The 25703-nt window shown below is 50.5% G+C and overlaps 3 protein-coding genes across 15 annotated transcripts in view; 1 reads left to right on the top strand and 2 right to left on the bottom strand.

The window, feature by feature from the left end:
- The window catches only part of tbc1d16 (TBC1 domain family, member 16), a 25117-nt gene extending 11316 nt beyond the window's left edge, over positions 1–13801 (bottom strand). Inside the window, exons 1-8 of one of the 2 annotated variants that reach the window (XM_061701443.1) lie at positions 13399–13801; positions 11361–11562; positions 10475–10637; positions 9410–9661; positions 4512–4688; positions 4291–4438; positions 2891–3055; positions 1117–1265 (exon numbers count right to left, since the gene is read on the bottom strand). In XM_061701443.1, coding sequence (XP_061557427.1) covers positions 1117–1265; positions 2891–3055; positions 4291–4438; positions 4512–4688; positions 9410–9661; positions 10475–10637; positions 11361–11532 — 1226 coding nt within the window. In that variant the 5' untranslated portion in view covers positions 11533–11562; positions 13399–13801. Of the gene's footprint in view, positions 1–1116; positions 1266–2890; positions 3056–4290; positions 4439–4511; positions 4689–9409; positions 9662–10474; positions 10638–11360; positions 11563–12876; positions 13373–13398 lie in introns of those variants that run through there. The other variant, XM_061701444.1, reaches the window with a different exon arrangement.
- galcb (galactosylceramidase b) lies at positions 13681–16812 on the top strand. The gene has a single exon (XM_061701445.1). It carries the CDS (start codon positions 13681–13683, stop codon positions 15799–15801), a length of 2121 nt encoding a protein of 706 aa, XP_061557429.1. The 3' UTR covers positions 15802–16812.
- Positions 16444–25703, bottom strand: gaa (alpha glucosidase). Of its 12 annotated transcripts, XM_061701437.1 has the most exons (19): positions 24519–25692; positions 24274–24425; positions 23542–23707; positions 23164–23260; positions 22953–23072; positions 22747–22865; positions 22188–22319; positions 21999–22109; positions 21800–21913; positions 21590–21674; positions 21291–21408; positions 20787–20920; positions 19895–20046; positions 19677–19825; positions 19265–19406; positions 19090–19188; positions 17819–17983; positions 17298–17450; positions 16444–17221 (listed from the first exon to the last, which is right to left on the bottom strand). In XM_061701437.1, the coding sequence occupies exons 1-19, from the start codon at positions 24999–25001 to the stop codon at positions 17132–17134; spliced, it is 2781 nt and encodes a 926-aa protein (XP_061557421.1). In that variant the 5' UTR covers positions 25002–25692; the 3' UTR covers positions 16444–17131. The 12 variants fall into 12 exon arrangements, 11 of the variants coding, with proteins under 11 accessions (XP_061557421.1, XP_061557420.1, XP_061557419.1 ...); XM_061701436.1 differs by having other exon boundaries at positions 22204–22319; positions 22953–23260; positions 24519–25694; XM_061701435.1 differs by having other exon boundaries at positions 19049–19406.

The raw sequence follows: 25703 nt of genomic DNA, 5'->3' as shown, positions 1-25703 counted from the left end.
TCTTTGAAACGTTCTGTTCTGCGCTGCTGCTTTCAACTGCTTCACCTGCCACTGAAACGGCCGAACGCTCACCGTGGATTAATCGTCACCTATCTATCGACGTACACGTATATGCGACATACTTACATCATATCATATTTATTTCCCTCCGCGCACACGCAAATGTGAAAATGTTCATCGACAGTTCTTGAAGTCCTTGTCCAGGTTGTCTGTGCACTTTTCTTCTTGGCCTTGTTTATGGAGCATGATAATCCAATAATTGAGTTTTATGTGAACATCACATTATGAGAGTACTTTAAGTGTAAGGAACTTAAAACATTGCTGACATACTTTGAGCCAAGTATATTTCATATAATTTGAGAAGGACGACATTCTTGGTTGTCACGTTGATCACCTTCTTGTGATCGACCGCTTCACTTGGCTTCAAGTGACTTTTTCGAACAGCTGCTACGTTTCCGCCCGCGGCCGCTCGGCTTTGGCGGGCGAGGACGGCCGAGAAGCGCGGATCCTTCTTGCTAATCACCGAGCGGAGGCCCCGCGGGGGGGGGGGGGGCTCTTGCCGAGCGACCCTTTACAAAAGGAATTCCACCCCCTCCCCCCGCCAGTCTGAACAAAAGGGCTTTAATTACGTTGATGGGACAACGCTACATGTTCATGGGCCACGCACATCAAATCTGCCCAATTATCAGCCTCTTTACAGTCACGTGGAATTATGCGCACAATGCACGCTCAACCTGGGTAGACGCGCTCCTGTGTGTGTGTGTGTGTGTGTGTGTGTGCGTGCGTTCATGCATACCACAGCTGTTTTTTTAACTCTTACTGACAGGAGAATATGATCTGATAAGCGCTGACATGTTTTTTCTCCAGGGCCCTTTTATTTCGCACCCGCCGCCGACTCCCCTCAACACTTCCCTCATTGTTCCTATTGATTGCTCGGCGCTTGCGACGAGAAGCCACAGCACACTCGCATACGGTTTGATGTTTGACTGAGTGAACATTTGGCAGCCAATAACGCGTCCATGTGACAATTGAGCCGCCGAGTAAAGTGCAGCGACGACCCAAAACAAATCCCCCGCACCTCCTTTTTCAGGTGTAAAAAAAAAAATACCATTTCACCTCCTCTGCTGGACGTCATGGTAGTGCACCCGCTTCTGTAGCCTCCAGGTCTCCCTCTCCTGCGAGGTGGAGTCACAAGTGTAGTAGTGCAACAGGAAGGGCCACACCTCGCCACGGATGGATGGCTCGATGCCCCCGAAGAAGATGGCCTGGCGCAGGGCAAAAACGCAGAGAGCACAAAGAGCCGCTTGTCACGGGGAACGTATCGGATCGTAACGGAGACGCCGCCACCTCGGGATCTGCGCTTAAACGCCTCCTGAGCAGAACAAAGCAAATCCACTTTAAAAAAGCTATATACCAATTTCTGAAATCAAAAAAATAATAAAGGGGAACCTTCAAATTGGAACGTCCCAAAGATGAGACATTTGGGGGGGAAAAAAAAAAAAATTGCCTCAAGATGGCTTTTTCTCCCGCTCGCCGTCGGGTCAATACGCGAGGGACCCCCGCTCCTATGGCGCCAATACAACCAAAATGGGATCAGAACTACAGCAAATATCGGTACCAAAACACTTCTAGGCCTTAAATATCAAACTATCAAATGAAAAACAGTAAGTATGCTGGTAACGGAGTGAGGCGTCTCGTGTCACGACGCAGTTTACATCTTTTTAAACTTGTACGGATGTTGAAAAAGTTTCATTTGATTTCACGTCATCGTTTGGCTTCTTTTGACACTTGCACAGCATGTCGGCGGAGTTGGCCGTTTGTCAGTCGCCCACAAAGTTGGAATCAACGGAAGTGGTTTCATCTTCAACCCAAAAGGCTTCTTCGCTTTTGGAATTTGAGGGCAGGACTCCCTCTATTTATGCCTTGTGGGTGTGTCCCCTGGAGCGGAACTTGGACAGCATGTGCAAAAGTAAGCAAACCTGCTTCTCGACTTCCAAACGTTACACCTAATTTCATTCATCTTGTAGCGGTTAACTCAATACACGTTTTGTCGTTCCTTCAAAGAGCGCCAGCGCGGTCCGTCAAAGCTTCATAACGCCGACAGTTGGACTCGGGGCTGGCGACCGGTTGAGGGCGTAGCCCACCTCTCGCCCAAAGTCAACTGGGCAAGCGACCCGAGTGGGGATACGCGGTACTGAAAACGGATGGGGGGGAAACCATTTTGCTCAAGGTTCCACCGTATCCGTCCGTCTCACAGAGTTAAACAAAACCGAGCGCCACGGACTTGATAAAGGCAGATTTGAAAGATACGGCTCTCGCACTGGATCTCGTGAGATGTGCGGGTTCGCCTGACGCGGCGGATTTACGTGCGACTGCGTTTGCGAAGAATGAATGCTGAAACAAAAAAGTTCAAGTGTTCTCGTTTGCCGATGAAAAAAAGTCATCACGTAATCAGAGCTGAGTCATTGCAGTAAATGCTGAACGTTGGAGTGAGTCAACCCCAGAGGTCTCAAATGACTCACAGCGTGTCACTGGCCAAGAGACGCACACGCACGCGATGCGCACAACAATTTGCACTTCTAAAGACAGAGTTAGAAGCCAGAGTGTGAATTTGAGCATTATTTGAAAGCGCAGCATGTATACAAACCTGAAATAATCACGGGGTGCCTTCGAGAGAGTGGCTTCGCAAGATATATCGCCCTCGCAACAACTCCCATTTTGATGTTTTACATGCAGTCACGTTGAGGAGGTTGCAAGCAGGCCGGGCCACTTTGCGAACACGGACGACGGGAGCCTTCGCTCACAGCTCGAGGTCAAGACCGCCTTTTATGGAACGCGATTGCGTAAACCCGCTTCACCCCGAACGACGGACGGACGCGCGGCGGCCTACCTTGCGTAGTTTATACTCCTCCTCCACCTGGCCGTTGTCGTCGAGGTGTCGTAGCCAGGTGCCGACATCCAGCCTGCGGTACAGCTTCTCCTCGGGGTGGCTCTCGGCCGACGGCGGCGCGGACCTCTGGATGGAAAACTGCATGCAGGTCTTCTCATCGGGCACCTGGCGAATGATGGGGAAAGGCAGCAGACGCATCGGAACGACGAGGGGAAAAGGCGGAAAATGCAACAGATTGGCGTTAAAACCAACCTTCTTTGGAAAAGTTCACCTCCTCACCGATACAGTTGAGATGTGGATTTTGCACAGTGATGATAGCTCACATTGCAAAAGGACTACATGCTGCACATAAGTTGCACATTTTCATCAACATAATGTTAGCTTCATCGGGTCTCTCTGCCTAGGAGATTACGTTTTCATACGACTGGGTGCCAACCCTTTTTGATATATAGGGAGTGGAATTTTTGTCATGACTTTGCCATGATATGCTGGAAAAAAATGAAACAAATCAAAAATCTCATTAAGTGGCGCCCGATGGAAAGTTAGGGGGGGGAGAAAAGAAAAAAGCCCCAGACATCAATTTTGACCGACCGACACGAAAGTGGGCTTCTCGTCCACAAAACGGACAGAAAGACGGCCATTTTGAGTAGAGGCGGCCATTTGGGATGAATTCCTATGAAGGCATTAGCCAAAATGAGCCCCAAACAGAATCAGGGATCCTCGACGCCAAATTGCCCGCGACAAGCCAGGCGACGCGGCCCAACGCGACTCTACTCACAACCGCAAGCGAATTAGTCGGCGACTCAACTGGACACCTGCTAACTAACCGTCACGCACGTTAACTCGCTACAACAGAAAGAAACCCGAGACTCTCCACACTTTGCTTTTTAGCCCCACGTACGTATGAAATCATTATTATAGTTCAATATGATTGTAAAACACAATACACATACAGCACATATGCTGCGTGCGCCGCATGACCGGTCCCGTTTGGCGGCGGCCGGCTGGATCTCGCTTGGTACGCGGAGACGTCATTTTTGCTGTGAAAGATCCCGATTCAACGGGACTTTCGCCTGCGATTCCAATTTTCAATCACAGCAAAACTTATTCGCCGACGTCGGGCAGAACTCCGCCCACTCGGCGAGACTTCAGTCACTCCGAGTCGCCCGGTGCGCTAATGCGGGCGCACGGCGGTGTCGACGTTTGACGATTATTTTGAGGACTCGCCATGAAAAAGTTGAACTACATCGAGTTCCCTCGAATCCAGAAGAAAGATGACCTGGTTTGAGATCCTCCACTGTCGAAAATTGTTGCGCTGCGGCTGAGGTCTAATTAATGACGGCTTTTTGCATCTTTGTTACTCATGATTTCTTTTTTGCGTGTTCGGTGAACTTTCCCACCTGGTCTTTGAGTCGCGTCTCCCTGCAGCACTTCCACTGCTGGAAAACCTCGGCCAGCTTGTCCAGGCCGGCGCGGTGGAAGTGGAGGATCTTGTACTGGCTCTCTCGGCTGGCTATCACCAGCTGGCCGCTGGCGCACGCGTCGTCACTGCAACGGCACGGCGAGGACGTTCTAGTCCCGCTGGAAAATTCCTATTCCCCTGGCGCTTTCCCCAGCAGACCTGAAGAAGAGCCGCAGCGACCTCACGTGACCCAGGTCCACCCGGAACACGGCCCGCAGCCGCTCCAGCGCCAGCGCCTTCTGTCGCTCCTCCCACCGGGCGCCCTGCGACTGGCCGTCGCTCTCCGGGCTGGAGGCGGAGCTCGTCGAGCGGCGCGCCAACTCCTCGGACGGCTCCCTGCCCACACAATTTGTCTCATTCATTCTCCATTTTTCCCTTCTGAAGATGGCACTTGATGAAAAGCCCAGCGCACGATTGGATGACGTTAGCCCAGGTGTCCCGATACTTTCATCCGTAAAGCGTCACGCCGTCTTCCATTCAACTGCAATTCTCCTGGGGCGACCTTGCGGTTCCCAGCTTTGAAACTCGAGTACAAAAGTTATTCTGTTGCCGGCGCACACGCAAGTACGCGCACACACACTAAAAGGTAGGATTGCAATGGTAGAACAAGGATGGAAAGAAGAGAACTACAAAAAAAAAAAAAAAAAAAAAACAAGCCTAACGGGGCCGAGTTGTGAAATTGTAAGATTGAGCGGCCGGTATTAGTGACTCTTTCCAACAGACGCTAATGAACCACAGCTAATGAGCACGACGCACTTTCAAACACGTCTCCTGACGTGCGAGCGGTGAGAACTGGAGCAAAAAGCGCTGACACGCGTCCAACCCGCTGACATTCCACACTCAAGTCACACTTTATTCAAAACATTCTATAAAGTCATCGCGTTCTTCTTATTTATTCGTTCCTTTTAGGGATATTTTCTCATGTAACAAGCTGCCCGCCAAGTTTGCAAGAATGCGCACAAATCAAAAACACGCTTCAGGCAAAAGACACGTAGGCGTCCGTCCTATCTGGAACTTGTAAAACACGAGTACGATTGATGGGGGCGAGCAACGTCTGACATCTTCACTCCATTCTTGTCTTGTTAAAGCTTTCCTCCCTGTGAGCAGACGGAAACAGACGCACACTTTCTCCCCCCTGCTATCTGTTGCGCTGGTCTCGCGCGTCACACCACTAATCAGACTGCGGCCAAACCGGCTGCAAATAAAACAAAACAAAACCAACAAAAAAAAGCCTGAAAGACGCCATTTGATAAGCAAATACTCACGCATTCTTCCATGTCCGTAATATACAATGAGGGAGAAATACACACCGCTCCACTTTGCAAGCAAGGCGACAAGGTGACGCAAACGGGCTGTTTTGAAGCCGGCGGCTACGACCCCGAGAGGAGACGAGAGCCCTCGCGGCCCCGCCGTTAGCGGGAGGATTAGCGCTCTGCTAAGTGTTCGCTAAATAAAGCCAGGACAAACCCCAGAAGCGCAACGGCGCGCTCCTCTGTAAACACCAAACACTCCGGCGCTTTTTATCATCATTTAATTTTTATTTTTTATTTATTTATTTTTAAGTCTTGAAGAGTCGTCTTCACAAGTCAAACAATCATGCAGCATGATGTCAAATGAAATGTTAGCCTCTAACCAACTCGGGGAGAAAACGTTAACTCCATACAGGAAGTCCAAAGCCAAGATTCGAACCTCAAACCTGAGCGCCGTGAGGCACAAGTGCAAACCACTAGGCTACCGTGCTGCCCCTTTACATTTTGGGTCTTTATTAAGCAGTTTGAAGTGTCGATAAAAGCTGGAGAAATCCTACATTTCTTAAACTCAAACGACTCTGCGGGAGCCGTGCGGCATTATGTTCCCTCGAGATGGAAAGTCTGGAAGCTTCTTAAACAACGAGTGAAAACAGGTCGGATACATTTGACCAAGTTTGTTTTGTGAAAAAAATAATAATAATAAATCGCTGTAATGCAATGTAGTGCAGAAGGAAGCGCATCATCCACGAAGGCGACTTGCGTGCGGATTCTTTTGCGCCCATTAAAGTGTTTTATTTATCGCATCGGTCGTGGCCCTGAGGATTTTGGGAAGATGATGTAACCGCGGTTATTTGCTTCAGTGAAGCGTTCGAGGCCTTGCGTCCGATCGGCACGAGCGCACACTTTGATGTGGACGGCTAATAATTAGTGATCGTTTGTTTTTTTCCCTTTTGATCATATTAAATTTGGGGCGTTGTGTCGATGTTAGTGCACAGTGCTTTGTGACAGCAATATCAGGTACTTAAACAACTTGAAAGACGCGTTTTGGACTAACTCGGGCAAGATGGACTTATTTCTTTTACTCCTGACAAGTAGTGTGATTTTGGAGATGCAAGAATTCTGCCTGACAGCAATGATAAATGAATCAAGGATAGTAACGTTCAAACCATTAATATCGTCGTTATTATTTGTTGTTTGTTTTAAAAGCACATACATTTGCAAAAGCAAATAAGGTTGAATTGTCTCAGTGTGCCGCTTCCAAATTCTTGTTTTTTTTTTGCAATTTCAAAGGGTGCACAGTAATTCTATATCGTGTATACATAAGAATTTACAAAAGAGAACGTAATGATTGTTATTTATCAAAAGCATTTGTGGTTGAAATACAACCCCAATTCCAATGAAGTTGGGACGTTGTGTTAAACAAATAAAAACAGAATCCAATGATTTGCAAATCATGTTCGACCTATGTTTCATTGAATACACTACAAAGACAAGATATTTCGTGTTCAAACTGATTGAAAAAAAATCGAGTTTGACCGTGAACTAGCTTGTCTTTGTCGTGTATTCAATGAAATATAGCTCGAACGTGATTTGCAAATCGTTGCATTCTGTTTGTATTTCTGTTTAACACAGCGTCCCAACTTCATTGGAATTGGGGTCGTACATTCAAAACCTTCCCGGGGCTTCATTTGTGATTAGAATTCGACGGGGGGCCGGATCAGATGCTCTCTCTCTCTCTCGTGCCCACATGAGGCGCACCCCTGCACTGGATCGCGCCGGCGTACCTAATGAAGTGTCCCAGCACGCTTGGCTTGAGGCCTGGCCGGCAGCAGACATTTGGCACTTGTTACTTTGGTCAAAAGTGTCAAGAAACTCCTTGAAAAGCTCTGCTGCGGATTCTTCTCCTCTGCCTCCCTCCCCCTCCTTTCATCCAATTCTTGCTCTCCCATCGGCGGCCTTTTCTCTTTGAATGATTCCAAGTGACATGTTTCCAGTTCCTGGCCCCTTAACACTGTCAATTAAAGTGAGTGTGAGAGAAAGGGAGCTGGAGACAGTTCCAGGGTTCTGGCCGGCTATTTTTCTCTCTCTCTTTCCGTGTCGCTCCCCCTCTCCCGTCCTCTAATCCGACGAGCTGACACTCAGCCCAGCACAACAACCCCAGGCGCGCTGGAAATCAAAGGGCTTCACACAGACTTTAGGAAGGGAAGGAGGGAAGGAGGGCGGGGGCAATACTTGAGCAGGGGAAAAAACTTTTTTCGGAATGAGCAAGTAGAGAGGAAAAGATGGAACATTTGAAAAACAAGGGTGGGACAAATATGGGAAAAGGAGAATCCCGGAGAGGAAGGAAAATGCACGCGCGCACACAGATGAGCGAAAGAGCAGCAGAAGGCGCCAGGGGGGCGCAGAGTCAATGTTGCAGCGCCGGAGCGCCGCAGAGTCGCACGCCGGGTGCCGAGAGGTGAAAAAGGCGGCGCGGGCGTGCTCGAACATTCGCCGAAGACGACCGTTCCGAGGAAAACTGCTAATGAGCCGCGTGAGGGATGAGGATTAACGCCATTGTGCGTCACGCCGCCTCGTGACGTCATCGACCTGCAGCCGACGTCTAGAGACAAAGAAGGGAGCCGCCACCCGGACTCGGGCGGTAATGCAACCTGGGGGCTCGAGTCCTTTCCTTTTGGCTCCACTTTGTGGCAAATTGGTGCAACTGGTGCAAAAGTCTCCCAGTTCAGCCCATTTTGGAGTGATTTTGTTTTTCCTTTGCTGAACGTGTATCTTTTCCCTAATTGACACAAGAAAAGTGTCAGAACATTTACACAAAAGTAACGACGGAATATCTTTTTTTTTCCGCTAGATGTAGCGAAACCCTGGCCAATCACAAAGCAAATAACAATTACAGACAATTGAGGGGCTTCGATGAACCTAAAATGCATTTGTGGGGGCGTGGGAGGAAGAAAACCCAAAGACGCACAGGGAGAACTTGCAAACTCCACACGGGAGATTCGAACCCGGGGCCGCTTGACTGCCAACCACACGGACAGCGCGCGCCCCTTTTGTAGGATTTACAATTTTGCACGGCTTCTCGAGCATCCTGGGAACGTCTTGCACAGACGAATAAAACGTTTTGTTAAAATGGAAAACATGATTCGGAAAAATGATTCATTTAAGCCTACGTAAAAGTAATCAAACTTGTTTATACCTCGCCAGTTTATTTTTATGGAAAAAAACCACAACAATAAAAACATCCCAAAACAAATGCATCACTGACTACACAAAACGGAGTAAGCGGGAGAAAGGGTCAGCACGCGTTCAGCGCTCGCTCCCACGCAAATCAGGGAAGAATATCACTTCTCGATAATAACGAGAACAATAATGCGGCGGTTCACGGGGCGGTCTACAGGCCGAAAGCAAGAAACATGAACGATGGCGGAATTAGCCTGTAAGAATCCTCAACTTCATTCTCGTTATGGAGAAAAAAGGATGCGCTTTGGAGCTACTTTTTGGGGAAAACTTATGCTTTTGCATCTCACATTAAGATTTCAGTCGAAGTTACACGAAGCAACTTCAACTCATTCACTGCCAAAACCGGCCCGAATAATCCAGTTTGAGCCAGTTTCAATCTGGCCAAGTATCTGCCGTATGAAGGCCGACGCCGACCTGTGCTAAAATGTCGACGATCGGCCCCGATGACGTGCCCGGCCGATAATCAGTCTATCGCTAATACTTCGTGTGTCAATGTTCTCCACGGCGACGAAAAAGAAGAACCTAATTTGCGGGACGACAACGACAACGATATCTCAATCCACTGACCTGCAGTCGTTGTCCAAGAAGACGGAGCCGCCGCCCTCACGGAGCGCCTCGCTGACGGGCGACAAGCAGAAGGGCGAGGAGAAGGTGTCCGAGTCGGAGCCCGTGGCGCTGTCGCGGCTCACTTCGTCCGACAGCTCGCACGAGCCCTCGTCGGCCTCGGCCTCGGCCTCGTCGGCGGAGGAGCCGCGGGCGACGTTCCTCTCCTCGTCCTCGTCGTCTTCCGCTTGTGCGGCGGGGGGGCGCGAGTGCCGTCTGCAGGGGAGACGTTAAGACGGCACCGGTGGCATTTAGGGAAAAACGCAACATACGCTGCCTGGACACTTTTTATGACTTCCTTCCAAATTTGCATCCTGAAGCTTTTCTAGCGTCTAACTAAGGTTTACTTCTTCCCCTGGGTGCCATTTCATTTCTTGTCTCTCACGTGGGGCCGCAACAACAAATAATTAAGAGCGTCGGCAACGAATGGCATTTTCGATGGGTCGCGCGGCGCCATTATTTCATCAATCACCCGAAGGGTCGCGCGCGGCCTCGGAACCAGACGCTTCTCTCCCGCGCATCACAGATTTGCATCTCTAAACCAATCAAGATGCTGAATTTGGACGACGTGAGCGCTGCTGGTGAAGTATCGGATCCCGATTAACCAAGCGCAAGCGAGTCTTGACGCTTTCGATGCGCAGCGGCGCCCCGAGGAGACAAAATGGCTGCCCGCATTGCAGGCAAATCCGATTTATGCTCTGCTGGCCAAACAAACTTACAAGTGACAATATTTAAAGTCATTTTGAAAAGATCATGTCATTAACTTCTGAACATTCGATTTTTTGCGGCTATTGTATAGTATACATTTTTATGTTTTTGTGTTGGTCCGTGGCCTATTTAAAGCAATTGGACCTGAACATTTAGTGTGTGTTTTTTTAAATGATAATGTATGACTTTACGAGCTCGAGGGATATTCATGCCGCAACCTGTTTGTGCACTTTAGTGTACTGCCAGTTTGAAATAATTATTAAAAGAACGGTTAGTCGTAGCGCTGGTCTCACGACCGCCAAGAGCGAGAGCTCCGCCTACCGCCGGCCTCCGCGGCGCGCGTTCCGTCGCACGGGCGAGCTCTCGGGCGTGATGTAGCGCATGGCCTCTTCGTCCCGCTTCTGGATGCGCGAGTTGGGCACCCAGGTCAGAATGAGAGTGGTGCCCAGGCACTCGTCCTTCTCCACGTGCACGCACAGGTAGCCTGCAGGGGGCGGCAGGCGACAGTGAGCGCAGCCGAGGCAGCGGCAGGAGAAGCTAATGCGGTGGCACAATCACAACAGGGAAGAGTACAGATGAAGCTCAGTCGGTTGCGGGACGCCTGCGGCGGCAATTCAGCGCCAACCGCCGTTCACACCTACGGACAATTTAAGAGTCTTCGGTGAAGCCGACGTGCCCGTTTTGGGGATGTCGCAGAGAAAACCGCTGAACGCGCTGGGAGAACTCGCAGACTCCACATGGAAGACATTGAACCCCAATCTCAGAACTGTGAGGCAGGTGTGCCAACCGCTAGGACACAGTGCTGCCCTTCAAAACCATTACAACCGAATCAAAGAATAATGGAAAACTAATTCCGGGGTCAAACCGCTGTACTTTGCTGTCATGAAGGATGACAGAAATCGGAGCATATTGGCTGAAATTCTGAGCATTTGCACAATTTCAACTTGAACGATGTCGCGACACAATGATCAAAATAGGTGTCGGATAATTTGATAATCGATTAATCAAATTACTGTTGCACCTCTACACAAGGAGGTGGCGACCCGCGACTTGGGCTTCATTCTCTTCACTTTCGTGGTGCATGTTCCCCAAAACCTTTTGCTCCCCCAACGGAATCAACTTTGGCCACTTTGACTTCGCACTCTCGTCTTCACCGACTCGAAGTGCGAAGCCCTGAGCCGAGTCGAGCGGACGGGCGCAAACCCACCCGGGTGGTGCTCCGCCAGGCCGGGCAGCGGCTCGGCGGGGTGCACGCACACGTTGTTTTTGGAGTAAACTATCTCGCCGTCCGAGCCCGAGCGCAGCGTCGCGCCGGGGTTAAAGGTCAAGAGGTCGGAGGCCTTGGAGGAGGCGCGGCGCAGGAGCCGACCCAGAGACATCTCCTCAGAAAGCGGGACGCCGGGCCCATCCTGCGTGGGGGAGAAAGCCAAGGAAACGTCAGCTGTACGCTTCTCCTTCCACGTGTTCATTTTGTGTCTCGGCAACTGCTGCTTGTCGCCACCGTTAGTCAACAACACGCACTAGTAGCACAAAGCAAACGCGCGACAATCCGAGCGCACGTCGGCAACCGGCAGATGTCACTTGACGTGTGGAAAAAAGTTGACTCTCTCCACTTTTATTCGGTCTGTCCAAGCACTTTGTGAACATGTTTTAAAGCCGCCATACAAATGAAGCGATTCGTATTATTACTCGTCACGCTCGAGTGACGCCGCAAGCAAACAAGTGCTTTCCGTCACTTCGAGCTCGACGTGCTTTCTCGTGACTTTTCGCACGTCTGTTTGCGCCGCGCCGTCGGCCGAACTCGCCGACACGTACTCGCCTCGTCCAAAAAATTTTCTCCGCTTCTTCCGCCTCGCTCACGCGGTGCATCTGAGCGGGCAGGCTACTTCCTGATGCCGGGCTGTAGAAGGGAAGTGCCCTGGCAAACAAAATTCATTTGGAGTGATCGCCCTATTTTGTCTGTTTCCACCTCTTTAGAGTGAAACTGGCATAGCGCCAAACTAAACTTTTTTTTTTCTCTCCGAAGCAACAGTCTGAAATATTAACCATTTTACTTGCAGGGATTGTTGTTGTCCCGTTCGTTTTGAGGCCTTTTTGACGAAATCAAACCGCAACTTTCCTGCCAGTAGGCTGCAGTAACAGTCACTTTATTTTGCAGAGGATAATGAATGTGTGAATGTGTGTGAGTATCCGTCTATATGTGTTGCTGCTCTGTCTGTGGACAAATCCGGCTTTTCGCACCCTCGCTTTTGTGCGTCTGGCGCATTACCATTTGCGTGGGAATTTGGTTTGGCAACATAAGATTTTTTTTTTTTTTCTTTCTAAAAAGTGCATTTTTTTTTCAAAGTCAAAACGAGTATTCCATTGATTGTGGAAAATATCTGACAAGTTAACTCATGGATGTCAAAGGTGTTAATTTTTCCCATTGTACTACTCTTTTATTTATTTATTTCCTTTTCCCCCAAACAAGACAACAAGGCTGAGGTTCCAGAGGTCTGAGTTGAAATCGTTACCGATTTTCTTGCAGCCAAACTTGCCGACAATCTCGTTTCCATTTGTCATTGTCAAAGCAAGTAGACTTCTGATTTTGAATGTTGTCCAGTTGGAGAAGTTCAATGCAGCGGAGGTTCACGGTTTGATCGGCACGTGACCAATCGCACTTTTCAAACGATCAATGGAGCCAAATCAAGTGTTCTATTGATTTGAAAAGATGTTCCACCGACCTTTTTCAGATGAAAGCGAGTTTTGCCTCAGTGTCAACGAAGGCGCCAGCGAAGAAAAAGCACAAACCGGTGAATAGTTAATGCCGGCATTTGTTTGACTTGCGAGGAGGGGCGCAGTCCGCGTCGCTGTCGGGAACCCCCCGTACACCCTGCTGCCGGTCGGCGGCCCCGAGACACTCGTCGGAAATATTGGTCCAAATCGTCCAGACGTTTCCCTTTTGTACACTTTCAGTGTCGCTAATGAGGTTCTTGTTGTTGTTCTGTGCGTCAGTCAATCGTCGCATCTAAAATGTCAACGAGGACTCAGTTGGAGCACTTGATGTGCTCAGCGCCAGCGCAGACGGGCCCGCATACCTCGCGCCGCATCGCACCTTCGGGGTTGCAAAGGCCTCACGTGACGCTTCACGCAGGTTAACTTTCAAGTTCGTCTTCTTCTTCTTGGACGACGACGACGCGTAATTAGCGAGCGCGGTCGGCACGCACCCGACCGTGTCCGACGGCCAAGAAGCGGCCTGGCCTCACCTTGGGTTCCACCGCGGGAGTCCACAGCCCACGGCGGGCGTCCACGACAGCCTCTCTCGGTCTCCGGGAACGACGACCGGCGCCGTCGACGGGCTCCGAGTGTTGTGTCCCGTCTGACTGTGACGTCACCCACACGTTTCTCACCGCCGCTTTGGTGTCACTCCAACGTTCGCTGCCGGCAAATATTCCACTTCCGGAAAAATATTTCAAAGTAAACCCTCGTTGCGTGACGGAGTCGAAGGGCGGATAGGAACGCCGCTGTTGTTTTAAGTCGAAAGGCACATGTCGTCACTTCCTCCACTTGACATTTCGCTCGACTTTGATCGCGACCCCGGAAGTGACGACATGACCCTCGGTCCAAAGGTGAGCGCGGCCGCCATGGCGTCCAGAAGCCTTGTTTTCCTTGGAAACTTTTGGAGTTTGTTGGTGGTTTCCTGCGTTTCCCAAACCTACGTGCTGAACGACGCCGAGGGCTTGGGACGAGTTTTTGACGGCATCGGAGGCTTGAGCGGCGGAGGGGCGACGACGCGTCTCCTGGTCAATTACGCGGAGCCCTACCGAAGCCACGTCCTCGACTATCTTTTCAAGCCCAACTTCGGCGCCTCGTTGCACATGCTGAAGGTGGAAATCGGAGGCGACGCGCAAACTACCGACGGGACGGAGCCGTCGCACATGCACGCTGAAGACGACGAGAACTACTTCCGGGGTTACGAATGGTGGCTCATGAAAGAGGCCAAGAGGAGGAATCCGAACGTGACGCTCGTCGCTTTGCCGTGGGCCTTCCCCGGCTGGGTCGGCCGAGGTAAGAAGTGGCCCTACGACTTCCCTGACGTCACCGCGGCTTACGTCGTCAGCTGGATCGTGGGCGCCAAGCGCTTCCACCAGCTCGACATCGATTACGTGGGGATTTGGAACGAACGCCCCTTCGACGGCGCCTACATCAAGCTGCTGCGCGCCACCTTGGACAAAAGCGGCCTGGAGCGCGTCGGGATCATCGCCAGCGACAACCTGTGGGAGCCCATCTCCCGGGCCGTCCTGCTGGACCCGGAGCTCGGCCGAGCCGTGGACGTGATCGGCGCCCACTACCCCGGCACCGCCGCCGCGGCGACGGCCCTGAAGACCGGGAAGAGGCTGTGGGCTTCGGAGGACTACAGCACGTTCAACGACGAGGTCGGCGGAGGCTGCTGGGCGCGCCTCGTCAACCAGAACTACGTCAACGGATTGATGAGCGCCACCGTTTCCTGGAATCTGGTCGCCAGCTACTACGAGGCGCTGCCCTTCGCCAGAGACGGCCTGATGACCGCGGCCCAGCCCTGGAGCGGCTACTACGCCGTGGAGTCTCCCGTCTGGATGACGGCTCACACCACGCAGTTCAGCCGGCCGGGCTGGACCTACCTGAAGACGGTCGGGCATTTGGCCAAAGGCGGAAGCTACGTGGCCTTGACGGACGGCGAAGCCAATCTGACGCTCGTCATCGAGACCATGAGCCACGACCATTCCTTATGCATAAGGCCGCCGCTGCCGCCGTACTCGGTGAGCCCGCAAAACGCCACCTTCCGGCTGCTAGGGTCCTTTTCCTCCATCCGGCGGCTGCAAATATGGCGGTCCCGCTTCAACTTCCAGACGACGAAAGCGCCCGCTTTTATGGAGCGGCTGAGACCGTTGACGCTCACCGATGGCAAATTCACCCTCAGTCTCGCCGAAGATGAAGTTTACACCGTCAGCACGATCACGGGGGGGCACAAAGGCAAACACCCGGATCCGCCCGCCCCCGCTCCCTTCCCCGACGAGTACGAGGACGACTTTAACGTCCGGGAAGCTCCTTTCTCGGAAGCTCCCAACTTCGCCGACCAGACCGGGGTCTTTGAATATTACGCCAACCTGACCGATCCCGGGCCTCACGCCCGGACGTTACGCCAGGTCGTGACCCGACCGCCCGTCTCTTGGGCGGCGGACGCCGACCAGACCCTGAGCGTCATCGGTGACTACGCGTGGCGCGATCTCACTGTCGAATGCGACGTCTTCATGGAGCGCGCCCGGACGGGCGGCGTCTTCATCGCGGCCAGGGTCGACAAAGGCGGCGAGGCCGTCCGCGGCGCCAAGGGCGTCTTTTTCTGGATCTTTGCCGACGGAACGTACAAAGTTACCGACGACCTGGCCGGTCTGACGATTCTGGCCGAAGGGCCGTCTGGCACGCGGGCGGGCGACTGGCACACGCTCTCGCTCAGCGTACGGGGCACGTTGGCGTCGGGAAGGCTGAACGGTTTTGTTTTGTGGAAGAACGCCGTGGCGCTGACGCCCGGGAACGGCTGGGCCGCCATCGGGACGCGCTCCTTCGAGCTGGCCCAGTTTGACAATTTTGCGGTAAAGGCGACCAAAGGAGAAGCGCGTCTTAAATTGTGAGCGTTTCAATCAATACACTTTGACGGGCTACTTTTTTATGGCGCCCGTTTTGCCTCGAAGCCCCCCGTGGCGGGAATTGACCGCAAAGGATTTGCGACCACCATCGGTAGTTTGTGGGCGCCGCAAACTGTTGTGAATCGTCCGCCGCTCGCCTGATTCGGATGGAAATACCCTCCGGTGAAACTGCATCGTGTCTCCAATCTATTGTGGCCCAAAAGATGAGAATCGCGCCGACGTCCCGACTGTACGCGAGCAAACCCCCAAAACAGCCGAGTGGACTTCCTGCCGCGATAACGAGCGATTGGCGATGCGACGGTTTGAAACCGAACTTGCTCAAATGTTGGTGTCTTCAGACAAAAGTTCAATACGTGTGTATCATTTGTTGACGCAAACACTAACATCGGCTGTCGTCGTCGTCTTTGGTAGCGCTCGAAGGCGTCTTGTGGGAAGCGCAGGACGCCGACGACATTTCGAGTTCCGACGCCGTTTCTGCGTGCCGGAAGGATCGCTGATCATTTTTTTTTTGGAGTGTATGCCCTGCGTAACGAGCTTCAAACTCTATTATTTAAATTCACCTCATACAATAAAAAGGTACATTTATAAAATAATTCATCGTTAAAAACAACAACAAGTTTTGTTCTTTTCCTTTTGAAATTTGCTTTATTTTTGATTGGAGACAAGCTTTGGATGAAAGAAAATGTATTTTAAAAGTTTTTCCTGACTCAATTTCCACTGAATTATTAGAATAAATACAGATGGGAAAATAAATGCTTCCTGTTGGGGGGAAAAAAAAAAAAAACCTTTGTAAACCTTAACCAATTCCAAACTTTAACTGTTCAACATCATAATAATATAGTAGTTGGTGTTAAGATTCCTGGCAAGAGTTTTCATTGAGAGTCTTTATATTATTTCTGCTTTTAAACTGTTGACTTTCTAAATTGAATGTTTGCATTTGCAATCCCAAAATGTGCATCTTATGATGATCAAATAAATGCGATGTTTTTTGGGGGATATGTTTTGTGTTTTAATTTATACTGATGTAGCACCTCATGTCCTACTTCCTACTTTTTCAACAGTATATTCTAAAATGCAACGCAATACTCTTTGTTCAAATAATGACGTGACTCAAAATCTTAAAAATAAAGTGACCGACGAGAGAATGAAAGCAAATCCTTATCTAAGAAATACTACAGTGTATATTTATCTTTTAACTATGCACATAATTGACATAACGTGGGCAAAACGTAAGATCCAGTCGAGCGGTGACAAAGAAATGAGACGTTCACATCCAAGCTGCTGTGACTATACCTGTATATACAAAAAAGCGGCATCATGGGTAACGGGGAGCGGCGCATGTCAGTGCCCACTGGACTGTAAACATCTTGGACATGGGCAAGGCCAGACCGCTCACTTTTAAAACCTGCGGGAACGAACAAAAAAAAAGTGTTGGATTCCGGGAAAGTGGTCTCACTATCTTTTGGTGTTCGCTCGCTAACCTTCGTGTCAGCGTTATACGTGAAATCCTTCACTTCCTCCCCGTTGGCTGCCACGTATCGGGGCGGCGAGGGCACGCCGAACACCCGCGTTCCCCCCAGCACGAGACCGTCCAGGGCTCCGTTCAGCCGGATGGGCTCACTCGCCACCTGCGACTGAAGCGGCGAGGTATTAAAAGCTCCAAAGAAAAACATAGCTCGTACTTCTGGGTGGCGAGACGCAGAAGTTCCTCTGACGGCACCGCTGGGAAACAAACGCTTCCACGTCACTCGAGCGATGCGGGAGACGGCTCGAACGCGGATTTGAGCTTTCTTCGTGGCCGTCTGGTCGCTTTTCTGCCCCCCTGGTGTCTCGTTTACAAACATTATAAAAAAGGTTCATAGCCTGCAATACAATTCACCAGTACAATCGTTGACTTTGCCTTGGATTTCCAGATTTTGTCCAGACAAAAGTCGGAAAAAAAAAAAAAAAAAAAAATGAACGCTGATGATGAACGTTTTCAAGCTTATTGACTTTTGTCTACCTGTCCAGCAGCGAAGAGGACGTAAGAGTAATTTCCCGATTGGAAAGTGTCGACGCTGTCGCCGTCGTCCCAGAACAAGTCGCCCCGGGCCGTGCCGTCCGCTGAGAGCGCCACCGTCAGGAAGAAGGCGTTTCTGCGCGACACCGCGCTCGTTAAAGCGGGCTCCTTTAAGAGAGAGGGCGCATAGAATTAGCGATTCTGTACTCATTTGACTTTAAAAAGGTACATCCTGCCATCCATTCATTAGCTATTAACATTATCATCATTATTGTAATATGAATGATTTTGATTGCACAATGGCTTCCAACTAGGGTACAGTACTAGCTGAATAAATAGACATATCTTCAAAGTATACTTGAAGGGTTGAGCCCGAGAGCGAAAACAAATCCGTTTGTACTGCGTCTTGAAGAAATGAGGAAACGAACGTTTTAATGAGGATGTCGACCGGATGAACCGGTTTTGAAGTCACGCCACAAGCGCAACAATTTTGCAGGCTTGAAAACAGATTGCACCTGCTGCGTCACGCAGGCACGGAATCGCTCCACATTTCAACTCCTCATCTTCAATTCGATTGAATTTGATCTGCTGCGTCACGCAGGCACGGAATCGCTCCACATTTCAACTCCTCATCTTCAATTCGATTGAATTTGATCTGCTTTCCTTGTCAAAGTCTGGAGTCGTCGTTTCTTCGGTCGCAGTGGAATTATTGCATCAGGGGCAGTGCCCCACCCCCAGCGGCAGACGGTGCGTTGGTGACACAAACAAAATAGTCATTCGATTGCAAAATAAATGTACATATTGTTTTTCCTGAAATATTGGTTGGTTGTCCATCTAACAGTCGCCACGCTTGTAATGAGACTGTGGCACCCATTGGACCCCCCCGACCACAAAGTCACAATTCAGCAAATTCAAATATCCGCGGATATCTTGTCGGGGAACCGATTATTTGCTTTTATAAAAAAAAAAAAAAATAGCTATTTGCTGTTTTGTGGCATCTTGGTGCTGAGCAATTACAGGGCTTTATTTCCAGAAAAGGAGTGTTTAGCCAGCATCTTGGCCATTCTAAAGAGTTTTAGGACGCCTCAATGGCTTGCGGATTTTCACTATTTGTGGCGAGGCTCAGTCCCCGCGCACATTTCAGTAATTAAGATGCCCCGAGATACTATCTGTATCTACCTCAAGCCCAATAGTACCTTTTAAGGGCAATCCCTTTCTGCAGTGTAGTACTACCTTGACACAATGTCGATGGGTCGTGACAGTGCCGCACCAACCTGCCGGGGGATAACGTGTCCCTCCCTCACGTGGATGTTGACGGTGTCCAGAGGGGCCGACAGAAGCACGTCCTCGCCTTCGCTGTACGTCGGCCGACCCTGACGAAGAGCAACGGATCGATCGTTTTGGTCGACGCGAGCCCATAAATCGATGAATCGAAGTCGCGCGGCTCACACTGCGCAGGCTGTACCAAGTGCCGGGCGGCAGGTAAGCGGACACCTCCGCCGCGCCCGCCTCCAAAACCGGACTGACGAGGACAGAACTCCCCCAGAGGAACTGCCTGTCTATGACCCGACAGCGAGGGTCGGCGGGAAACCTGAGATGGTAAACGACAAGTGCAAAAAGGAGCACAGCTGGGCAAGGTTTTGCGCATTGGGCTTTTCATTCGGAGAAAAGTTCATTTCAAACACGCAATATTCCGTGGGCCTCGGAAGGTGAGTGAAAATGCTGTAAAAGGGCTGGCAGCGAGTGCATGAGCTCGTGAAGCCATTCCCTGCTAATTAATGCCACAAAGCACTTCTGATCACGTAAATGCTGGGAATCTCGTCCGAGTGAAGAGAAAGAAGCGCCAGGGCGCACGACGTACTCCATGAAGAGCGGCCTGGCCACCGTGTCTCCGGAGGCGTGCGCGTGATGGAAGAGCGTGTAGAGAAACGGGAGCAGGGAGTAACGAAGCCTCAGCGCGTCCCGCATGGCCGCCTGGGCCTTCTGCCCGAAGACGTAAGGCTCCTGAGGCTGCGGAGGGCAACGGTGAAGACGCGCGATGACGCAGGAGAACGTGTCACCCGAGCGTGCGCGTCTTACGGCGTTCGGCCGGTCGTTGTGGTTCCTCATGAACGGGTAGAAGGCCCCGAGTTGCATCCAGCGCACGCACAGCTCCTCGCTGGCGTCGCCTCCGAAGCCGCAGACGTCCGCCCCCGCCAGGGGGACCCCGAAGAGGCCGAACCGCAGCACCGCTGTGCGGGAAAACGGGCACAACTTTCACACAGTGGCAGGCCGCAAAAGTGCAACGATCTGAAGTTCTAACAAAATGCAGGGGGGTTTTTTTTTCCTTCCCCGTCGGCCCGACAATTGTTTCGCTGCGATTGATGCGAGTGCTCGATGGCCGCGCCGCCGTCCTCAACTCGATTCACTTGACAAGTTTGGCGGAGAGTGAATTTTTTATTTTTGGGAAAAAGAGGCTTCAACCCGTTTATTTCCACTCCCGGTTAAAGGTTACTCTCAAAACAAACATTAAGGCTGCAACTAATCATTATTTGAATAATCGATTATGCCGTTGATTATTTTTTCAATTAATCAATGTATTGGAAACAAATATTTTCATGCCTTCATTCAAAAACAGGCTATCACCATAATTTCTTGTGTATAATGTACATTTTATTCCCTCCAAAATGAAATGAAACTTTTCCTTGTTTGTATTTTAAAAATATATATTTTCCATTTCTTACACCCCCCTAGACATCTCTTCTTTTTAGGAAAGTTCAACATCAATAGTTTGTCTTCTTTTTAGGACTTGCACGCTGTAGACCAACAGCAATTCTCACGGTCTGAATTATTATGCTATACACTTTTTTTTTTTTTTTTTTTTTTACTACCTGCTTGTGACCCACTTTGGAAAATCACTTGCCCTCAAGCATGTCAGCAAACGTACACACACACACACACACACCCACCGTACGCGCACACACGTACTCACAAGGGATGGAGTAGGCAAGTTGTTCCCAGTCGCTCCGAACATCTCCGGTCCACACTCCGGAAAAGCGTCCGATGCTCGGGAAGGACGAGCGCGACAGGACAAACGGCCTCTTCCCTCGCGCTTTCACAAGCGCACTGCGAATGACACGATAACATGACAATCGTATGCGATGGACCCCCGCGTAAATTGTGGATTCATCTGTTCTCGGAGTTTGGAGGGGGCGGGAACCCATCCCCCACTCTTTACAGAAACCCCTGCTTTTTAGTGGTCTTTTTCCCCCGATCCCGTTTATTCACATTTATTTCGGGGAAAATAACATTTGGGAAAAAAACAAAATAATAGCGACACATTTTTCAATGGCAATTATTACGAGTGTCAATTATTTGCCGATATCCTCCGTGAAAAAGCAGCGATCCAGCGTACACTGCAAAAATCCCCCGAAACGCGATAGTGCGAACGGCGACGTGGTCGAGCTCGTGACTACCGTCAACTATTGGAACCAACCTGTGAGTGGCGAACGCTTGAGTGAGTCCGTACACGTTGTGCAGGTCGTAGTGAGCGGAGCGCTTCTGCCGAGCCGACATACAAAGAGTCCACGAGCTCAAGCGGCCGCCGAGCACCCCTGTTTGGACCGCACGCACAAATATTGACCATACGCGACTTGAACAAACACACCTTGAAATGGATAAATCACATCCTTCATAGACAGTTTTGGTCCTGATCTGTAGCCACTATATCCATACCAAGTACTTCTTCGTAAGGCAGGAAATGAGCGTGTAAGGGGAGCGGTGATGCCGACTTACTGGGTGTGTACGGCGGGTTCTCCAGCTCGGTGTCGGGGCAACCCTCCGTTGAGCCCGACACGAAACTGGTCGGTTCGTTCATGTCCTGCGTGGAGTTGGACCGCGTTACTCATACAACGGCTTCATGGGTTGTTGTTTTTTTTGAGTGAGTACTCAAGAGCGAATACTGGTCTGGGAAAAAAGTGACATCGAACATCCCGGTATTCTTACAATCCACAATCCATCCAAAGGCACTTCCGAATAAAAATCCACAATACAGTCTTGCCACCACTGTCTGGTCTCTGGGTTGGTGAAGTCAGGGAAGGCCGTAAAACCGGGCCAAACCTGGACACACACACACACAAGGGATGCGCTTATTGTACAACTCAACACACATACGCGACATTAAAGACTCAAGCCCGAGTCCGACCTTGCCCAAGAGGAGGTGACCCGTGGCGTTTTTGATGAACACGTCTCGTTTGAGTCCATCGTCGAAGGGTTGGTAAGTTCCGGGAGGACTCGTAGCGCTGATCCCAGGGTCCTAAAGTGGGCCGCGACACACACACACGTTTGAAGAAGTGTCTTCTCGCCACCTAGTGGGGAGAAGAACGCCACCCACCAGGATGAGGACGTACTTGATGCCTCTTTGGTGGAATTCGTCCACCATCTCCTTCAGGTCCCCGAATCGCAACGGGTCCTCGGTGAAGACTCTGCCTTGGCTCGCGTAGTCCAGGTCGTTCCACTGCACATCCTAAAAAATAAATCGATACAAATCTCGAACCCGATGACAACATTGGACGATCGTGCACCATTGTTTTCTTAATTTCATGATCAATACTTTTGATCTATATAGGACAATACTACGTACTGTCACTCTCCAAAGAAATAAACAAATATTGAAATGTTTTTTTTTTTTTTAAATATATTTTGAAATATCAAAATACAATACAATAAATATATTGCGATTCATTGATTACTAGTCATCATTCATTTAATAATGCATTGTACAATATATAATTTTATTATATTGTATAATTTGTTCTTTAATTATGAACTTGTAATTTTGTACAGGTTACAAAACGTGTGCAAAATAAGCACACACGCAGACCAAACCGGGCGTGCGCGTTGATCACGACGTAGCTCGACGTCTACTTCAGGGTCGCGTGCCACGAACGCACCATGGGGAAGTTGGCATCGTGCATCCGCTGAGCCACCTGCCGCGTTGCATTCGTGCTTTTGTAGCCCCAGCGACACAGGTGGAAGCCCAGTGACCAATAGGGAGGCATCATGGGAAATCCTACGGAAGAAAACATCAACGCGTGTTTCTTTGAACGCCGTTAATTGCATTCGCACGGTGATTTGTTTCCGACTTGCCGTGCCGTACCGATAACTCGCAGGTACTGCCGAATAACGGTCTGAGCGTCGGGACCCATGAAGACGTACAGGTCGAGGACTCCGCCGGTGGACACCCACGTGAGAGCTGGCAGAGGCTGCAAGACCACCTCTACACACACACACACACACACACACGTGCAATATTAGGAGAAAACAGCAATAAGTGGCTGTCGTCGTGTCCTGCTGAACAAAGTCAGCACCAATGGCATTGCTGTTGAGAAGGAACACTCCGTGTGCGAGTCCGTCCTCCTCCTGTACCACATAGAACGGGTGCGAGCCGTAGAGATTTGCACCGGCCTGGAGAAACAAAAAGTACAGTAAAGTCCCACCACAGCACAGATGTATGACTCATTCACCGCCATGGACGTTTATATTCGTCAACGGGACCGCGCAGCCCGCTACCAAATGTGGTCGGGGACCACCGCTTTGCATGGTTGTATCGCGTCTCTGTATTGCCGATTTTCACTTATCGCGATTTTGCCCGGAACGGATCCTCCACGATAAACGAGGTTTCACTACATACAGATACCGGTACGCCAGCATACAATGTTGATATTGACTGAGCCCAACATACTCACATGAGGAGCCATGTCCCTGTTCCAGAGGGTCAAGGAGGTCCAGTTGAGGTCCAAGAGGAGGGACGTGTAATGCTCCCCCAGGCCGGACACCAGCGAGGATGCCAGAGTGGTGGACAGCTGCAGATACTGCTCAGCAAACAAGAGAGGAGCCACTGTGCTGTTCATGCTAAACGGGGAAAATGCGTTGCATTGAAATCGTGATGGATGATCGGTTGTGGAGAAACCAATAAAGAAGCCGCGACTGCCGGGGGCTCGGATGAGGCGGAGGGAATTACGAACAGTTCCAAATACTAGTCAAGCGTCAGCACAAAACCTTCAGGCTTCTACTCGAAAGAAAGAAAGAAAGAAAGAAAAAATGTCAGGAAAAGCCTGCTAGCACATCTGAACTATATGAGGTGTTTGTCAGAGGCTCTTTAAACGGCGGCAGGTGAGTTCAAACGTGATCGGTTGATTCAGAGAAGAACCGCATCCCGGTTTCAAGAGGGTGTGCATACTTTTGCAACCCGACGGCCTCTATTGTGGTCAAAAACACCAATTGAGTTGTACAGTTTATAGTTGGCATTAATGTTGGAAAACAATCGGAAATGATTTGTCTCTGTCTCATTTTCTTTCCATCGCAAAAAGGGCTGTGTAGAATTGAACTTTTCTCTCTTTCGGTCCGTAGACTCTTTGGTATACGAAGTTGCGCCCAGTTGCTCACCAAAACAGCGGTGTGGTGCTTCACATACTCACATGACCCTTCCATTGGATGCGCGCCTCACGATGAATCCAAACGGCTTGGACTTGTACGCAACGGTATAGAGGGCATCTTGGCTGCCGCTTTTGCCCTGAGGAACTCCACCAGGGAGCTCGACTTCATAGCGCTCGGACCACGGATCCTTCAACTGGAAAGAAAGTACACGTTGGGTCGAAATATGACGACGCGAGTGCACATTGGGTTGAAATGTGACGACTCAAGTCGCGGAGTAGTTTGTCACTGTGAGGCGCAAGCAGCCCGCCGACTGCCGAGTTTCTTCCAGGTGCAGAACGGCGACATCTCGCGGCAGGTAGGAGGCGGAGGCGCGGGTCAAGGCGGCCTCCCGACCGCGCAGGGTGGGCGTCAGGACGCCCATTTGGTAGCCGGGGTACGGGTGAGGGTAGAAGCACCACGGAGCCGCTGAGGAGTCGTCGAGGGGAGCGTAACAGCAAGCCCTCCGCTCACACTCCCGCCGACCGAGCGCTCGGTCCCGGCCACAGTCGAAGCGTCTCTCCGGCGGCATGACGCAGCGCGGCGGTCGGGCCTCCGCGTCGTTGTCCGCTGGCTCGAGTCTGTGACGGAGCGTGCGCCCGAGCTTCGGCTTCGGCGGCCCGCCGTTTCCAGCGAGTCTGCTGTTGAGAATGAGCGAGTGGCGAAAGTCGCACAGTGTCGAAAATGCCAAAGCCAGAAGCGCGGCTGCGCTTAGCTTGAGCCAGCGCGCCATGGAGCCTTCGAACAAAACTTCGCAAGCGGTTCAAAGTGGAGCGGTCCGTTCGCGACGGCACTGCAACGTCCCATTTTTCACACAGTCATTAAAGTAGTCAACACAGCGAACGGCAAGCGAAGGAGGTCAAAATGGCCTAATAGCACAACTGAAACGTTACCCCGGGCGGCCTATAGCAATCCAAAACAGCTAAATACACTCCATAGCTCGAAGAATATTTGGAATAATAGGATTTTTGGGGGGTTTATTCTGCAACATTAAAGCAGCGAAGGGCGTTCTTTCATCATCAAGAGTCTTGAATGTACTCGTTTTTTCCCTCAATGTATTATTCTTTAACTTCTTGAGATGATTGTCTCCTCGCTGTTCGAAGCCAGTGTACAACATATCGAGACTGATTTAAGCCATTTTTAGATGTTGAATTTCCGTCAACAGCTTTCTTTACTAGACAATTGTTCCATCCGCCGGTTTGTGTGAGGAGCTGAAACTCACTATTAAAACTATGCAGTGTACGTAAGATTTTATAGTTACGTAGCCCGTTTCCATCCTTTTCCATATTCGCTTATGGTGTTTAGGGTGCCGGGGGAGCTGGATCTTCTCCCGGCTGATTTGGGGCAAAAGGCAGACTCCACCCTGGACGTCCCGGCGTCACTGAGAGGAAACTGAGCCAACGCTGCAAGTATGGAAGTCTTTTGACTATTCAGC

The sequence above is a fragment of the Phycodurus eques genome, chromosome 16, assembly GCF_024500275.1.
Source record: "Phycodurus eques isolate BA_2022a chromosome 16, UOR_Pequ_1.1, whole genome shotgun sequence".
In the NCBI taxonomy this organism is placed as follows: Eukaryota; Metazoa; Chordata; class Actinopteri; order Syngnathiformes; family Syngnathidae; genus Phycodurus; species Phycodurus eques.
The sequence above is the reverse complement of the archived record's forward strand: the minus strand, read 5'-3'. Positions and strand labels throughout refer to the sequence as shown.

Coding starts and splice junctions, on each gene's coding strand:
- galcb (XM_061701445.1), top strand. CDS start 13,681: ATGTCGTCACTTCCTCCACTTGACATTTCGCTCGACTTTGATCGCGAC.
- gaa (XM_061701431.1), bottom strand. CDS start 25,001: ATGGCGCGCTGGCTCAAGCTAAGCGCAGCCGCGCTTCTGGCTTTGGCA. Junction 21,914..21,998: donor GTCACCTCCTCTTGGGCAAG/GTCGGACTCGGG, acceptor GTGTGTGTCCAG/GTTTGGCCCGGTTTTACGGC. Junction 17,984..19,048: donor CCCATCGACATTGTGTCAAG/GTAGTACTACAC, acceptor TCTCTCTTAAAG/GAGCCCGCTTTAACGAGCGC.